The 18,925-nt window shown below is 41.2% G+C and overlaps 1 protein-coding gene across 1 annotated transcript; it reads right to left on the reverse strand.

The window, feature by feature from the left end:
* Positions 1-175: 175 nt before the first annotated feature.
* LOC137272623 (alpha-glucosidase-like) lies at positions 176-11,843 on the reverse strand. The gene is made up of 10 exons (XM_067805017.1): positions 11,545-11,843; positions 9,776-9,955; positions 8,969-9,123; positions 7,688-7,813; positions 6,952-7,077; positions 6,025-6,140; positions 4,200-4,383; positions 3,277-3,462; positions 2,354-2,488; positions 176-1,770 (listed from the first exon to the last, which is right to left on the reverse strand). The coding sequence occupies exons 1-10, from the start codon at positions 11,786-11,788 to the stop codon at positions 1,426-1,428; spliced, it is 1,797 nt and encodes a 598-aa protein (XP_067661118.1). The 5' UTR covers positions 11,789-11,843; the 3' UTR covers positions 176-1,425.
* Positions 11,844-18,925: the final 7,082 nt, after the last annotated feature.

Genomic DNA, 18,925 nt, shown 5'->3' on the forward strand with positions numbered 1-18,925 from the left:
AACCAATCCTCCAGGCGGACACCAAAGTAAATCTGTCATGTGACGATTCGTCACGTTTGGCATATATACTAGATATTAAATATGTTTTTCATCTGTTTCATTTTGTACAAGTCGACTCACATAGATAGACTATGAGATAGAATAGTTCCTTGCTTTTGATAAAATATCAAAACAGTGACGGTGTATGTCCATTTATTGTATTATGATAATGTTATATGATCTCTATTGATCTCTATTGATGTTTGTAAATAATCGAGTATAGATAATCATGTGATCAATATCATGAGCATCGATCTATGCAACGGGGATACAATGACATGTGTCAATCAGGTCGACAAGTCTAACCCCCGATTCCGTTAGTCGCCTCTGACGACAATTTCCAAAGTGGTTTCTCTGCTTTAGTAAATGAATAAGAATTATCATGCCCCTCAGTGTAGCCGCTATAGTAGCATGTGTATTTATGCAAAGTAATGGAGCTAGTGTTGTTGTTGTTGTTCTTTTTCTGAGCGCATGCTTATTGTAAGATACGACTAAAGGGATCGGGTGGTCAGATTCATTAACACATGTCATCGTATATCAGTTGTGTGGCTCATGCTGTTGATCACTGGATTGTCTTGCCCATACTCGTTTATTTATAAACAGACGCCGTATGGCTGGATAAATCTGTAAAATCGAGTCTGAACTAGACAATCCACTGACCAACAGCATGGACATCGATCTAGGCGAATGGAATACGATGACATGTGTCAACCAAGACAGGGCCACCGGTCCCGTTAGTCGCCTCTTACCACAAGCATGACCTATTCTGACACGGATCTTAATGGGTCATATTCTCAAATGTGATGAATAATGTCACGAAAGTCAATGCCCACATGGATGAGTGGGTGAGTGCGTGCGTCCGTGTACCTTTACACCCCTTTCAGCAATGTTTCAGCAACATCATGGCGTGGGACACCACAAATTGTCTTCACACGTGCGCATTTGAGTAATCAGTTTGGAACTCTGGAAAAAAATGAAAAAGACAGAAATGGAAAGTCAGCCATTCTTTGTTCCTCATGCGGGAACCTCAAATGACTGGAGGACAGTGATAACCCTTGATTCACATTGTTTGTTGTTTAACGCCGCACTCGACAATGTTCCATCTACTTGACGACTGATTAGTCGATTGCGTTGCAGACAAGTCGAGAAAGCCCAGGTAACCAAGGGTCATTGACATGACTTACACATCCCTTGAAAAAGTAAGCATATTATAATGATCAATAAATACTTTTAAAAAACCCCAAAACATAACATATTTTTAAAACTCATTTTTAACCCAGGTTCTCAAACTGTGGCTTCATAGTATTTAGAGACACAGTACTACCATATATACTTGCTGGACAGGATTCAGCTTGAAATCGAACATTATGACCTCTAATACATGTCTTATAACTTAAGTACTACACCTTGTCCAGGTTTCAGAGTTAAACTAGATAATGACAGGCTTTTCCCAACGTTAAATTTCGCTTCATTAAAGTTCCCCGTGTTTACGACAATGCGGCCGTTTTTGGCACTGACGGGGTCCTTGGTGTAATCCACTGTGGACGAACCGCGTCCGAGGTTCATCATAACGAGATATCGGCCAGTGTTGGCGGTACCTCGCACATAGGATAAAATATCATCGTCGACAACGGCAAATTGAACATCAGGGTCTTGAAAGGCAGTCGCCTCTCGTAACGTTGCCAAAGTTTTGTAAATATTCAAAGGTGAATCTTTCTTGTTCTTTTGCACCTGAAAGATTAAGTGGAAGAGCAATGTTACAACATGCATATCTAATATGCATTCGTGAAGGCATACTTGGGTAACAAGTTGTTTCGAGGTAAACGAATCAGTAATTTGCATATTTAACATTTAGACCAAAATCCATTAAAAGATATCAACCTTGTGATGGTTTTGTTCAGCTTGGAATAGTTTGCATCTGCGTTTATCACGAACTTGGACTGTTGCTGTGCATTCGACCTCTTCATGAACAAACAGTAATATAAAAAGTAAGGGCTTTTATAATGATATATAATTAGCTAGAGATGGTCTCTGTCATGTGGTCTGCGTCTTACGTAACAAAACAACCTTTGAACTCATGGCAGAGAAAGGCAAATGTAAGTTAACATACACATATAGCGCATTTGCGAAGTGCCACGAAATCGAGACTAGTCGAGAAGGTATAGGAGAAATGCTTCAGATGCACACCTGTCGACACAAGTGAACAAGTTACCAATAAAGACAGTCAAACCATATCGAACTGTGACCCTTGCAGAGAAACGGTCCGGACTTGAGACGTTCGGATCTATACAGTGGTAATCACTTTCTGCCTTACCTGCACGTTGCATGTCGTGTACCCCGGGTGGACGGGTAGCCATGGTTTGGAGGAGGTGGTGAACCCCGACTGATCGGAAGCGTCCCACTGGAGGGGAGAGCGACAGGGGTCCCGGGAGAATTCAGTGTATCGGTCCTGAAAAGTGGTACAAAATGTCATGTCCACAGTCATTTTATACGTAGAACGCAGATTGTCACTATAATTGCATGGCTTCTGTGTTTATAAGCAATACATGGCATTATAACCAGTATGTTCTGTACTTTACATTTTTACACTCGTATATTTCTCACCAGCCTAAAAGTAGTCATTTAAAAAAATATGTATGCCAGCAGTAATTGTAGTCAGCATACCTACTTCGGAAATTATCGTACCCATTTCTCGTAAATGGCAAAATGTGTTACATGATCTGATTTGATACAACCCACGAAAGCTAGAAATATTCATTAATGAATATCTATGTGAAGACACCTTTAGGCAATAAAGGTCCAGCCATACGTGCTTGGGTAGTTTTATGGCTAACACTTCTAAAACCAGGAAATCGTGTTCGATTCCACACACAGGTATCCTGGTGGAAGTTTATATGCATACAATATGGCTAAATCACTATCATTAATTTTGTAGACTCATCACTGGGAGGGGTTGGGGCACAGGTAAAGCAGTTGTCTGAGACGCCATATTTGACTGTGCAAAGTTGTGTCTCTTAGCTGTCCAGCAACCTTAGAATAGTGGGTTCGAATCCTAGTTCGCCCTTATCATGGTTTTAGCTTTGGAAGAACGATACCCGAGTTCCCGAGTTCTGTCACAATGGTAAACGCCAAGACTTCGTCATTTCTTCCCAGTAAAGCTGCCACTCAGAGGTACAACTGAAGTTTTGTTGGAAGCGGCTTAAAACTACAGTCTCTCAAGCACAATTTCGACATTACCTTTCCGAAGTTAATGCCCCAGGGGTCCTGTGTGTCCTCAAAGCTGACCTCAATCTCCTCCATGCCCAGTTCCTCGCCGTAGTAGGTGGTGGGCGTTCCTTTCAGTGTCAGCAGCAGCATGTTCATGACGTTGATGTACTCGATGCCAAAGCGTTTGGACACCCGTTTACGGTCGTGGTTACCGAGCTATAGCAAGACAAAAGAGGAAAACATCTTCAGTAACTCCAAATGTAATGGCACTTCATGGATAGTATCTCATTCATGAACTATGTTTGGTCGTATTTGTAATCCCTTAAAATGGAGCACAACACCATCCAGATATATTTTAAATCTTGTGAATGGTTCCCGATGTCATCGCAGAATTATTTGACGACAACTACGAAGGTCATGCGCAATGTGATTTACCCTCAAAACACTATTGCTGATCCCGATATTACGTAATACTAACACCCAGACCGCTATTGGCCATGGTGTAGTTGTATTAAGCGACCGTAGCTCTACGACTGTCGTAACTCCAATGTAAGTTAAAGGTATGGGAGTTACGATCACCCTGGCGAAAAGATCACTTTGTACAACTGCACTCTGCAAATAGATCGACGTCCAATAACATATTCATTGTAGGTCCTGGATTCAGTTGTTTGCTTCTGAAAAGCACTCTGATATAATATTTATTCTTATTTTTTAACGAAATAGTAATTATTCATCAAATTCCTAATTCTATTAAATCAGTTCGCCATTTCGTCAGACGTAATGCTTGGATGCAGTAATCTTGATGTCCAGCCTTCTACCTACGCTGTCTGGTTGCCAGGGTTTGGTATTACTTCGCAAGCTGTTTCTCCAGAAACAAGATAATGCTGTTTTCTTTGTTTGTTTGTTTTTATAAAATAACTGACCGCGTCACATCCACCATACTTCAAACTTACCACAAACTTTGGCCACGTCCCTTCAGGCAGATTGTCGTATTCGTTGCTGATAGCCTCCCTGAAACAGTTACCTCCGCAGTTGGCCTTGAGATCCACTACAAGGTCAAAGTTGAAGGGCACAGCACCATAGTTGTAGTACTTGTTCCTTATGGCCGGAGGATCATACAGCTCAGCCACCATAAACCTGTACAACAAATTAGTGCGACAGCAGGTAGAATAATGTCCGATTAATCTGATTCGCTTCTCTGTTTGGAACATATGTTCCCTTGGTTTCTTTTCTGCTGAAAATTGACTTGGCTTTGGTTGGTGCCGCAGGAGACACACACTTTTCCACGAAAACTTAATATCCCAAGTAATCGATGGTTATTCGTAAGTATATGTTTTAATGTAGTCAGATTAACTGATGGTTATTCGTAAACATATGCTTTCGCTGTGTTCAGATTAATCGATGATTATTCGTAAACATACGTTTTCGATTCATTCGGATTCGTCCAGAGTAATCTGCTTCTAGCAAAGATTTCATATAATTATAGAAATGGTTTTGTCGCTTTTATTCCGTGTGGTTTTTTTAACACCTTTATTAATCCTAGTATTTTGTTAAATCGTGTTTGAACAATCAATGTCTATTTAATGAATATATCGAGATCATGACGATGCTAATATTTGCACTTTTAGGCTACTTATAAACTCCCGAGTCTGTAATATAATGAAAGTTTATCCGCCATATCCCAAATTAAGAGTAAAAATACATTTTCAAAAGTAGTAAAGGTAGATTGGAGGACATCTAAGTATGAGAGGAATTGGAAGACGCTTGAAAACTCCTTTTTATACTGAAAGGGTTTTGTTGGACAATCTCCGGCATATATACAACATACCAAAGGGTACTATGAATTACAACTACCTGTGGCTTACATTGGCTAACTACACACCAAATCTTTTATATAAAAACATTAACTACCTACGTGGGCAACTTATTGGTAGTTGCATACTATTCTAGTACGTCACGTTGACCTGTGTCGTAAAGACTTGACCTCGGTTTCTAACGATTGAATGGATAACCGATGACCAATAAATTACGTCACGTTGTAACGGAGCTACGTTTTTATTCATAACAAACAGGTGAATTCATTCCACGACTTGTGGGAATGTAGCCATTGTGCACGTCGCAGTTTAATTGTAAGTCGAACTGAGGCATTATATCCGTCGAAAAAACATAAAAGCAATGTTTCCACCAGTGATGTTAGCTGAGTGAAGCAACTGCAAACCAAGAATCGGGCTGCTTCGGTGTGGTTTTGCTGTGGAAGGCTGTTGGAGCTGATCACAACTGACGTGTATTGTGAGGTCGGTTACCACGGGGGAGGGGTGGGCAGACGTTTAGTGACGTCATTACAGTGCAACGTTCTTCCGCAACGTCTTTCTTTCAACGTCCGCAATACGTTTTAGTCAGTTTAGTGCATGTAAAACGTGGGTCACAAATAAACTGCCACACTCGGTCTCATTACATCCGAAGTATACGAAAATCGTGACATATCTATGGTATCTGACCGAGTGAAAGCGACACTGATTTCGTGTAATTCGTATGTAATGATGCCTATATATAATATACTATTCTCTATGTATTCATTTGAAGGAACACTTCCATACAGCATTGCCATAAGCGTTCCCCACTACGCTTTACAAAGAGAAGTGTTTCAAAGGGCACTTCATAATTTAAAAAAGGTTTGCTGGCAAGGATTATTCACAAAATACAAAACTGATTTTAATTTTGAAAAGGGTCCCTCAACTGTTATTATTGTATATATGTAATGTGATATTGTTATCTGACCTTGACTGACCGTCCTTGGCCTCGTACTCGTCCATGACCTTCCTCCATCCCCTAATAACGTCCCCGATCTCTGGTAGGTTCTCTGTGTGAATGTGTGTCAGGTACTCATACTGGAACTGTTTACAATATCCACATCAAACATCATGTCAAAGAGGAAATCACTGACGCAGTATCGCCATAAATTCAGGATATGTATTCTGTGAATCTTGCATTCCCAGTTTGACACTTTATTTCATTATATTTATGTGTGAAGTGGGTGGTTGTTGTTTAACGCCGCTCTCAGCAGGAGCGATATATGGCGGCGGTGTGTAAACAATCGAGTCTTTACCACAGAACTAGTGATGAGGTTACGATTACGTTTCATGTAAGTCAGCGAGCCTGACCACCCGATCCCGTTACTACAAGCATACGTTACTGAAGACAAATCTAGCCCGGATGTTCACTAGTATATCGCTGAGTCAAAGAACCGTCACACAACTATGCCACACTATTAACCAGGTTAAACATCGGGTCGACATGAAAGGCCAATATACTAAGAGAGGGAACATTGTATAGTGGTACTTTCTTTTATCTGTTTCCAGAGTTTCGTGGGTTTTAATAAAGTTGAGCCCTGATTATGCTCATAGTTTTGTGAACCCATGCTTGCCATAAAAGGTGACCATGCTTGTCGTTAGAGGATCGAGTGGTCAGGCTCGTTGACATGTCATCGGTTGCTCATGCTATTAATTACAGAATTGTGCGGTCGAGACTCAAGTATTTACAAAATGCTGGCACATAGCTGGAATATTGCGGACAGCGGCGTAACACTAAACTCACTCACTCATATTTTTGTCAGCATTACATTCCTGAAGCTGGATTTAACGGATGTGATGAAAGTCTCAGACCTAGATGATTCTCTGGTCATTCCTCCCAAACATACATACGTACGGCAGGCACACCAGGTCGGTTGCTCCTAGGTTCGTCCTGGAATATATCTTCGGACTCGAACAGTTTCGCGATGGCGTCCACCCGGATACCATCGACTCCCCTTTCCATCCAGAACCGGAGTACGTCCTGCAACAGTTGGTCAAGGTGACACATCTAGGTTGCTTTGTCTTACGAAGCGAAAGTAATTAGATAGCTGTAACAGGGAAATAGGAGGACGCGGAAACTCTTATTTATCCAGACCTGGGCAGAGTGGCTGCATCTATACATTATTCATCTATACAACATTCGTCTTCTATGACATACAATGGCACAATACCTTTTTTTTATAAATAATGTTACACACAATAATATATCTTTTATATATTTAATATGATTAGGTTCATTGAACAAAGTAGATCGTGAAATGCAGATTGTTTTGAGGAACCATAGTATGTGTAAGAAGAAAATTCACCAGCATCTACTTCTGTGAAACCAGTTAATACTGCATATAAACAATGTAATTGGATACCTGGTACAGTGGGAGTTCTTATTAACTAGGTGGAAGTATCCCTCAAACATATCACTCACGGTCATATCATTCACAACGTCTGGATTTCAGCTCAGCCTGTTACTTGATAAAAGCATGGCAATTAAAAAAGTACTGTTTCCTTGTCTTACTCTACTGCTGCCGTTACAATAGGAACGCTTAAAGCAATAATTATTGAAATACTTGGATGAGGAGCTGTGTGGCGCTTACGTTCATATCTTTGACTACATCCGGGTTTCTGTAGTTTAAGTCAGGCTGTTCCTTCACAAATGCGTGGTAGTAATATTGCTTTCGTTGTTCGTTCCATCGCCAGCACTCCCCACCAAACACACCCAGCTAGAAGATAGACAAGTCAGACAAAGCTCAACAAAGAACTGTCGTTTTTAACTGTGCACAAAACTTGTGGGATACCAGGATAATATAAAAGCAGTAAGATGAAGCATAGTTTTATGTCTCAAACAACGTTCTTTAGAGTACAAAGTTCTGAGTGAGTGAGTTCAGTTTTACGCCGCACTTAGCAATATTCGAGCTATGTGGCGGCGGCCTAAAATAATAGAGTCTAAATAATAGAGTCTGGACCAGACAGTCAACTGATCAACAACACGAACATCGATCTGCGCAATGGGGAACCGATGACATGTCAGCTAGCGATCGGACGTCTTTTCCAATTGGGACAATAAAGAAATATTCAGTGAGTTTCTTTAAACAGCATTCCTACTATCTGAACTCAACGGAAGTAGATGAGCTAATGCAGGTCACAGAAGTGTACAATATTACTGAAGCCCATGGTTTCTGCTCAGTTGCTCGCAAACATAGCAAAATAGTTGGTGCGAACCCGGATCAGAAATCACAATCATAGGCTCCAGGAGATACCAAGGGACGTAAATCTGCACAACAACTTCCGGCGCCTCTTGCGATTCGGGCAGCCATGACCCAGACACAAACATACTCCTCTTTATGCATGTACCATGCATGAAGCAAGAAATGTTAGGAACATCACCAAGATAATATTTTCTTTTCTATGAATATTTAATGATAAAGCACAGGAACCCGATATCGCTTTGATTTTCGAGTTTGAGGACGTATTAAAGTTAATAAAATAGGTGTTATGTCGTGAAAATCAGGCAGGATGTGTGGGGACATGTATAATTGAGAGGTACGTGTGCATAGTTTTGAATGTCACCGAATTCTAAGTGTACATTTCAGCTTGAAATCGGAACGAGTCGATGTCTGCCGGACAATCCAATATGGCAGCTGCTGCTCCTTTACTCCATTAATATATATGACGTAAGTATATATCTATGGCCTGTGTTTAACCTACAGTGCGATGTCGGGTTCCTGTGTGATAAAGTTACACGATAGATACCACCTGTGAGGAAGTGAGTAAAATTTGACTCTACTACGACCAGTGTTTCTGCTATTTCACGGGCAGTCAGCTTGTAACGGAAAGGAAGGCAGGGAGCACGGTAAGTGGTCGAGCCGTCACTTTACCCAGTTATTCGGGGGTTTCTTCACGCCAAATGATGACTTGCCGTCTGTCCACATAAAGTAGTCCCTGTACTTTCCCGTCCCCTTCAGACTCTTCTGGAACCAAGGATGTTGGTCGCTCGTGTGGTTGGGGACGAAGTCGATAATCACTTTGATGTCTGCAAGTGCCATTTGAGTAAGCGACTGAATGAGAGAGAGTTAGGTAATTACAGATCATCACAATTGCGTTTTTGAAATAATTTAGTTTCATAAATTGTCGGGTACAATAAATCTATGTAAAACCGGTTTAGATGGTTGCAGTGCAGCATAATTAAGGTTGTTGAGATGAATAAAAGAGAGGAATGTCAGTTTTAATATAATCTTGTTACTTTTCATTTGTTCATTTGCACTAAGGAGCTTTGTGACGTAAGTTCATGCGAAATCGGCACATGACGCTTAAATTTTAAAAGTAAAATTAACATGACAAAACAAAAAATTATTACATTTTGGTGTGAAGATAAAAGAAATGTCATTTTTTTTTGGATTACATTTTCTCTCAGTTTTAATTACATTTACGAATAACTTGGAAACTACAGATTAATACGGATATTCGGCTTCTATGTTTGGTGAAGCCGTAAAAGAAAACATTCAAGTTGCTTCAGACGAAATATTGTAGGTTTTAAAATCATTTACCTCAAACCTGCCGATTGCAAAGACAGATATCAGAATTCTTGGTTAGCTGTTTAGTGTCCTAAAGTACAGTCCATGCTTTTGGGATACAAAATTGAAGCTATTAGACATTTTCAAATTCTGAAAAAAAAACTTAGGAACCTTTGCGGTGACTTTCTTTAACTAAATCATCAAAGTCCTTCAATGTGCCGAAGATGGGGTCGACGTCGGTGTGGTTGGAGATGTCGTATCCGAAGTCTTTCATGGGAGACCTGTAGAATGGACTGAGCCATATCGCCTTGACGTTAAGATACTGGAAGTAGTCCAGCTTCGAGATGATACCTGCAATGACGTACACGTCTGTCAGCTGTGTGATTTGTAGCGACCGCTGGACCTTGTACTGGAAAACTTCGCCCCTGTTCATCCCACGGTGTAGCGTGTCACAGACATTTATATATGTACAGCGAAGAGAAACGCGGACTACAATCGGTGGTTGGTTAGTTGTTGTTTAACACCGCACTCAGTAATATTCCAGCAACCTGGCGGCAGTGTGTATATAATCAAGTCTGAATCATATAATCCAGTGATCAACAGCATAAGCCTTGATCTAAGCAACTGAGATATGATGAATTGTGTATACCGAGCCCGACCACCCGATGTCGTCAGTTGTCTTTTGCGACACGCATGGGCTGCTGAAGATCAATAATAGCCCGGATGTTCATGGTTCTGATCATAATTGGGTATACGAGGACTCTGTATAGCAAGCTTCAGAATCTCCACCGAAACGAATGCGATGTGTGCGTAAGGAACGTGTCCGCAGGCTCACTAGTGAGTGAGTGAGTGAGTTTAGTTTTACGCTGCACTCTGGAATATTCCAGCTATATGGCGGCGGTCTGTAAATAATCGAGTTTGGACCAGACAATCCAGTGATCAACAACATGAGCATCGATCTGCGCAATTGGGAACCGATGACATGTGTCAACTAAGTCAGCGAGCTTGACCATCCGAACCGTTAGTCGTCTCTTACGACAAGCATAGTCGCCTTTGCAGGCTCACTAGTAGCATGAGGGGACTGGTGGAGGTTGTCATCCCGACACGTGTCGGATACACAGTGATGTCAAACACGTCAGTAAGTTTCAAAGGGCCTTTACAGACAGCGAGATCCTGGTCTCATCATGTGTCGTGCCAGGATAATTGGCAATGTTGGCATTTCTCACGAACAGAGCATACAAATTTAACATAGTACAGTTTCTTACTTTTCTTCAGTCAAATATCCGATTTTCCATCGGATAATGAGGCATTACTGCCCTAGAAGTATGCAAGTTCTGGCACCTTAATCCATATGACCGTTCTAACAGACGGGGTGCTTCATAAAGTTCTATATATACATATAAGAGGTCCCGAGCAATCGGAAGTTCCTTGCACAATGACGATGGAAGATCGACTTTTAATTCATAAATATAACAGTTTCTTAAAACAGTCCACGTATACTTGTGTAATATAAGGGGATTTCGTACTAAATACCAACCATGGGTTATACTTAGGATTAAACGGTGACATCTCTCATACACGCTCTTATACTCACATATATTCACACACATATACACAAACATGTACACACAAGCACATCCACACAGACACATATAATAAACAGAGACACATACTCGTCTCTCTCTCTCTCACACACACACACACATACACACACACATATACTCACACGCACAGAGAGAGAGAAGCAATAGAAATGTGAACACACGTAAACAGACGCAGATTCGCTTTCTTTCTTTATCCATCTCTCTCTCACATATGCACACACAAACAAATTTGAAAGCACACACATACACGCAGATTTTCTCTCTCCTTCTTTAGCCCTCACACACAAACACACACACACACACAAACAAACACACACACACCAGTCATGCCTTTACCTCTCAGGTCCCCAACTCCATCCCCGTCCGAATCTTTGAATGACCGTGGGTATATCTGGTAGATCACCGACGTCTTCCACCATTCCAGGTCGCCGTGCACCTGACGACCATACCACACGTATCCTCCAATGGCAGCTAGCACCACGACAAGCTGAACCAACAGAAAAATGGTATTGACATTTTGTTTTTCATTTTGGACATTTTGTAGACCTTCCTTACTTCTCCCTTTCAGTGCACCCTTCATGTTCACGTGCAATACTCGTTATTGTGACCGCTGTTAAACGTCGACTGCGTTCAATGCGGACAGGGAAAAAAATCGGTAAATATATATCTCGCTTGTAGATTATGTCAAGCACTTGCAGCTCCCATACGTCATATAGGTCAAGTTTGTATACATTTCTCCTTAGCCCAGGTAAGGCGTCAGAGACCGCATTTAGCATTAACCTATTTATTTGAGCATCACACACACCATTCAAGGACGCATGATTAATTCGCCCCACTGCATAAAGTGTACATATTTCATGAAATTGAACGCTAATTAAGAGTAAACCTGCATGCTTGGGAATAGCTGCAATATGTAATATGTAAACTGTCAGCTGTTTCGGGTGTTCTTCTTTTTGACCTACCCGAGACACATGACACCCATGATGTTTGAAGAGCTGGTGAAGAGACGCTCTTTTGTTCAGCCTTAAGTATTCAAGGACATGAGTTCGTAGCGTTTGTTCGTGTCAACACAGAGCACCGCTGACGAACTATCAGAGGTAGAGGATCGTTGTAATCTACATCCATCAGCAAATGAGATTTTGTTTTACAGCGTTTTTAATAACATATAGCGTGATTTTGGTTCGCACGAGCCTGACATATTTTCACCTCCATACACACATCCTGGAGATCAACTGTATCTGATATCATGATGTGTCTTAACTCGCGTCCTTAAACAGACACAGGTCATAGAGTGAGTAAGTATGCTGTACGCCGCTTTTAGCAATATATCCACTATATACCGTTTGGGGGACACCAGATATGGTCTTCCCACATTACAGCCATGTGGGGAATCGAACCAGGTTCTTCAGTATAACGAACGAACACTTTAACCACTCGACTTTACCACTACCCCTTAAGATTGAGTCAATATGGATTTACGCAGCTTTTCCAGTATCCCAGTCATGCCACAGCAGGGAACACTAGAAATGGATTTCACGCCCTGTATCCATGTGCGGAGGCAAAAATATCTGTAACCCGTATCTTTGTCTTGGCGAACAACACGACTTCCTAACATCATCAAGAGTAACTGACTGAGTGATCGTTGGTTTTGGCCAGTGTCAGCACCATTTTAGACATACCATGATGGGGCACATCAGAGATGGGCTTCACATGTGGCATCCATTTGGGCAGTCGAACACAGGGCACGCGAACGCCATAATCACTACGTTACGCTACCACACTCAGTGGTATATCTCCAGTCACTGTACTATTGTTTCTTTGGCTTATGGACTATTGTTGCGTTGTCGCGTGGTCGCGTTGTCGCTCTCTGACACAAATAAGCAAAACTATTGCTGGGAGCAGCGACGAAGGCTTCTCAGCTTTAATGAATCTAGCCATTTGTATCTCTCACTTGGTTGCTGAAAGTAGTAATGGTCTCATTTAATACAGATCATATAACTACTGATCAGATGTCTTGAACTGGAAGTACCGGTAGTTCTGTTTGTTATTAGAAACTCATTTCTTACACATAAAAATAACACTTTGGAAACATTAATCTCAAAGCAGATGAAACGTCTGTTTAATCACCCAGAAACACGGACATTTTGATGTCCCTAACTGACTAAGGTGCAAGGCTCACTGTGATTCACATGTGTTTGTGACAGCAACTGTATTGGTGAAATACCCAGGCCACTCAACATGCGCATCAAAGAACATATGACATCCTCGGAGCTGACACCAAATCGGCCATTTCAGAACACATCACCAAATTTTCAGGACACAACATCAACTGGGACACTGTCAAAACACTCACAAACAATGAACAGGATTAATCCTTGTGCTGATAGGGATCAGGACTATTACATCCTAGCAACGTACAACCACAATCCACAAATAATTATCCACAAAACTCATTCTAGCTTCTCGTCGACCTGTCGTCAGCTCAGATATCTCATCACTGGTTTCCAGCTAAATACCATTCACTAGTTTGGCTTCTGCTTATTTAACTTACATTCACTAGTTGTCATGATGACTCACTCATCTCATTAATGTTATCTAAGCTCATTATAATGTTATCCTAGCTCATCATGTGACTTTCTTTGATGCTTTGTTTCCCACCTTTGTTATTGTTTTTTCATTATCATATGTGCGTGTGTGTTGTATTAAAAACAGTTGTAGCCCATCATTGGTGTAAGAATCTATACCAAAATCATAGCATGACTATAATTAAGTTGATCACCCATAAAGTTGTGTCATCCATGAACCAGCAATTTCTAGAATGCAGTCCATTGAAATGCGTCTGGTGTGACGCTTAAGATATTTTCTGGATGGTTAATCATGTTAAACATTCCATTTCGTGTGAAGAGAAAATTGCTGTGAAAATTATATAGAATGGGTTATTGAAAATCTGTGGTGACACTATCATGTGTGTGAACAAAAAAAGAATAACATATATTTTGATTGTCAGTAGTACATTGTTAATGGAGGTAATTCTGTTTGCCCATCTGACATCGACAGCTGTTGCCGGAAGAAGCTGTGGAATGAAACAGCCTAGAGGAATGATGTCGGCAAGTCGTCCAGTTGCGAATGTTACCCCTGTCACTCCAGTGGGGAACGAGACTCGACATATGACAGCTTTGTGTGTCTCGATGGTATCCAGTTAGAATTTTATGTTGTCTGTATATGCCTAAAACCCAAAAATCTTATATCTAGTGTTGCCTTTTTTAACAAGCTAACTTATGGTGATTGTTTCAAACCTCGTTTGTGATGCGACACTAGGATTGGTGTCTTTAAAAACCTTCACAAGGTAGCAAACAACATCTTTAGCTTTATTGCTAAGTTTATACCGCCAGATTGTGCGCTTGGATGTAAAATAATGGCCGATGACAATGTACTTCTTGTTTACTAATGTTAACGTGACTACAGAATTCTATATAATTCAATGAAGAGGATAGGCCGTGGGAACACCAAACTTAATGTACAGTATCTTGCTGCAGACTGCGCGGTCACCCTTTGAGTGACAACTGGTTTTACGGTTTCCTGAGACGATGTCCTGACTTGAAATTGGCGAAACCTAAAACATTCCCAATGTTGCGAGCTCAATATGCATCTAAAGCAGTCCTTCCGGCATACATCAGAGAGCTGGCCACCCTTATGACACTTCATGGTTTACATGACAAGCCTGAAAGTGTCTTTAACTTGGATGAAACAGGTGTGACAACTGAACACGCATCCCCCAAGATCATATGTGATGTCACTTGTCAACCACAGCCTGTAACGTCACCAAGGTCCTCTACAGTAACCATCATTGGAGGAGGTGATGCTGTAGGAAGTTACTATTGATGAGTTACTAAAAGGTGCTCCATCAGGTTTCTCTGGTTCCATGTCAGTTAATGGCTGGTCCAACACAAATATATTACAGGACTACCTGATCAAACACTTCATTAAATGTGCTGGTATTTCGGCAGGTCCGTCAGGACTCAAGATTCTTGTTCTCTTTGACGGCCATAGAACACAGGTTTCTTTGACGCATGTGGAATGGGCGAAAATGCATAACATCATTTTATTCGTGCTGCCATATCACACAAGCCACATCACACAACCACTGGATGTTGCAGTATTTGGATCGTTTAAATAAGTGTACATCAGAAAATGTCAGCTCATTCTTCAGCAGAATCCAGGAATGCAGATCACTATATATATATATGTATATGTGTGTATATACGAGGGGATGTCAATAAGTTGTGAGCCTTGAGCATTTTTCATACCCAGGTGTCACAGCCTATGGTACGACATTGAACCTTGGGGTGTAGCGGATGTGATATATAACTTTTGGTATCCTACTCGCAGAAGTTATTGAACAGCTCACATTGACAGAAAGAGACAGTCTTCTGGGATAGCAAAGGCGTCATCCACATAGATTACTTACCAAAAGGAAGAACAATGAATGGGGAATATTACGTTAACTTGTTGAGGCAAGTGCGACAGTCAATCAAGGAGAAGCGTCGGGGCAAGATCAGACGTGGTATTCTTCAACATCAAGACAAAGCTCCAGTATACACCTCTCGCGTTGCAGCCGCTGCTGTCCAGGAATGCGGGTACGAAATCTTGCCGCACCCCTCCTAGTCTCCAGACCTGGCACCAAGTGATTACCATCTGTTCCCAAATCTCAAGAAACACCTGCGTGGTCGTAGATTTCAGGATGATTATGAGCTTATTGCTGCTACTGAGGTTTGGTTTGAGGAAAATGGCGCCTTCTACAGAGATGGCATCAGCACCTGGCAGAAAAGATGGAACAGGTGTCTTGACTCACAAGGGGACTATGTTGAAAAATAAATGTGGTTCATACCAATATTTATGTGTGTGTGTGTGTGTATATATATGTGTATGTGTGTGTTTGTGTGTGTGTGTGTGTGTGTGTGTGTGTATTCTGCATAACATAAGTTCTTCAAGACAGCGTTGATACTGTTCCGTATGCAGATTTCCCATTGCCAATCCTAATCCAATCCTATTCGTTTCTGCACATTTCAGTTATTTTTTCATATTACAAACCGACCAACCGACCCAACAAGATCTCAGTGACTCCACGAAGCATCAGAATCGGTTTAATCTGCATCACTTACTCTATCCACAGATGGGAGCAGCCTATTGATTAACAGGTACGATTTCAGCGCACCTTGACCAGCTTACTGACCAAACACTTGTACGAACAAGCAGTGCTAACTGTCAGAACAGGTCGATCTCAAAGCAGCTGCATGTGATCACCTCTTTGCCTTACAATTAGACATTGCATTGACCGGGATAGCATAGTCAGGCTCGCTGATGTGGTTGACACATGTCATTGGTTACCAACTGCGCAGATCGATGCTCATGATGTTGATCACTGGATTGTCTGGTCCAGACTCGATTATTTACAGACCGCCGCCGCATAGCTTGAATACTGCTGAGTGCGGTGCAAAACTAAACTCACTAAATCACTCACTCTTGCCTTGATGTTTAGATAAGCGGGAATATTCAACGAAACAGTATGCATGTAGACTTTATTTTTTTATTGCATCATGCACACACGCAAGCAGGATAATTAGCTTTTATCTAGCGTGTATATTGGTAAATGGATGGACAAGTCTCTCTTATCCAGCTTGATCCTGACTGATGCACGAAGGGATACCACTCTTGTGAGACCATTAGCGTACGTTTATCGGCCAGGCCTTTTGGGGGCGGTGAAAATGTGTAGCCTGTCTTTCCGCAGCAATTTGCTTCTACCGGCAAACCTTAACTGTGCGCCTCGAGCTACACTATTGGACGGTTTCAGTATGAGATGAATGGACTTTGCCAGCAACTACAAGCATTTCTTTCAGCATTCCATGGAAACAAACGCTCCCTGTCGAGAAATCGGATCCTCTAGATTTCAACAGTTGACATTACCTTACATATCTGTCAAACATAACTGTCCGGCACTGCATGCATGTAGACTGGCACGTCTCTTTCTGAGATAAACATTTGTGGAATAGCGAAGGATGGGGAGTATCGGAAGACGTCGACATTTGTTTATGTTCGCTGAGCCCGAAGGGCGAGGGGAACATAAACAAACATCTAAGGTACCTCAACTCTTGGTCACCGAGAGACCAGTGAACAACGTATTTATCTTACCGAACACCTTTATGTTCATTTTGAACTGATTGAAGCATGGGTGTCGGATCGCACACTTCAGCCAGCCTGTGTGAATCAAACGATTCGAATCTTGCATCTTGCTTTTTCACCCGCGCGTATTGTCTTAGTAAAGCCGCTGCGATGCTCTTCTTAATATTCACAAGGACTACATTTGAACGTTTAGTCAAAAATTATTTGTTGAAATGCAAGGCAAATCTGTTCGTAGCCCTCGCGAGATATTCCGGACGACACAAGGAAAACAAATTTAAAGTTATCTCCTTTCCATCGATGTGCATTCGCAAAACATAGGTAATTCAATGTTATTCGAGACAAAGAATTACTAGCACGACGTCCCTCGTCTGTAAGAAGGGTACACTGAAAATTACAGAAGAGCGCTCATAAAACAACATGTTTGTATGAGGTTAGATAAAATACTTTGTAGTGATGCGTCCATACGTACCAGGAACCGGTACCCCTGTGTTTCAACAGCACAGCTTCATACCTTCTTGTAAGCTTTCCCATAATTCAAGACTTTTCATTTGGGTAACCAGGTGTTATACACTTGAAATTCTGTTACTGACGGGAAACCCATCTCACTTTCGTTTTCCCCTTAGCCTCGGGGCGGTGGGTAGCCCAGTGGGTTTGCTCACCAAAGACCTGAGTTTGATTCTTCACATGGGTGGGAATTAATGTTTTATGTCTCCTTCCATGATGTAACTGATCCGTGACGAACACGCTTCTTGTGTTGGAGGCACAGATTCGGAGAAGTCAAATCAATATTTTCCCCTTAATGCCGAACATATTGGAGAGTAACAAGATATACCGCGTGTGAACAGCCTTGAGTATGACTGGACCGGGGATCGAACCACCTTTCTTTACCCGGCAACTGAGACAAGACCAATGGTTATACCCAAACAGATAAAAGGTGTTCTGCCGTTGTCCTAACACGTTGTCAGCCTTTGGGTTTACAAATATTAACAAGGAACATATTCACACTTCAAAGAAACAATTTATTCGCTTTAAGAAAAAAATGCTGTTTGAGTATAAAAACAAAACAACAAAAACTCGCGAAAGGTTATGTTCGTTTCTTTGCTGGAATCAGTCTCCTTCTATAAAGGGGGCTGATGGCCAGACACCAGACCAAATAGCGTTGGTGCCTTCAACGGTGTTTTTAGCAACCACGGATAAAATATTCTCTTGGATAATTTCCAGTCCCCAGAGATTACGTCATCGAACCCTGATCAACATAAACAGACTGATCCATTTTTTTTCCAATGCAAATAGTTGTTAGCAACGTTCGAGACATCTCACATCATATAAAATGTGGCACCATGTCGGAGATGTGTCAAGGACATTCAGTATGTCCCCCTTGTTGTAAATACACTCCTCAAATAAATAAATAAATAAATAAATAAATAAATAAATAAATATATAAATAAATAAATAAATAAATAAATAAATAAATAAATAAATAAATAAATTTTTAAAAATGTGTATATACGCATAAGTCGTTTAGAAGAATGTATTT

This window comes from Haliotis asinina, chromosome 2, assembly GCF_037392515.1.
Source record: "Haliotis asinina isolate JCU_RB_2024 chromosome 2, JCU_Hal_asi_v2, whole genome shotgun sequence".
Classification (NCBI taxonomy): domain Eukaryota; kingdom Metazoa; phylum Mollusca; class Gastropoda; order Lepetellida; family Haliotidae; genus Haliotis; species Haliotis asinina.

Excerpts from the sequence above, each read along its gene's own strand:
- LOC137272623 (XM_067805017.1), bottom strand. The coding sequence starts at position 11,788 with ATGAAGGGTGCACTGAAAGGGAGAAGTAAGGAAGGTCTACAAAATGTC. Across the intron at positions 7,814-8,968 it reads AGAAACCCCCGAATAACTGG|CTGGGTGTGTTTGGTGGGGA; the intron begins GTAAAGTGACGG and ends TCTATCTTCTAG. Across the intron at positions 4,384-6,024 it reads GCCAAGGACGGTCAGTCAAG|GTTTATGGTGGCTGAGCTGT; the intron begins GTCAGATAACAA and ends TTTGTTGTACAG.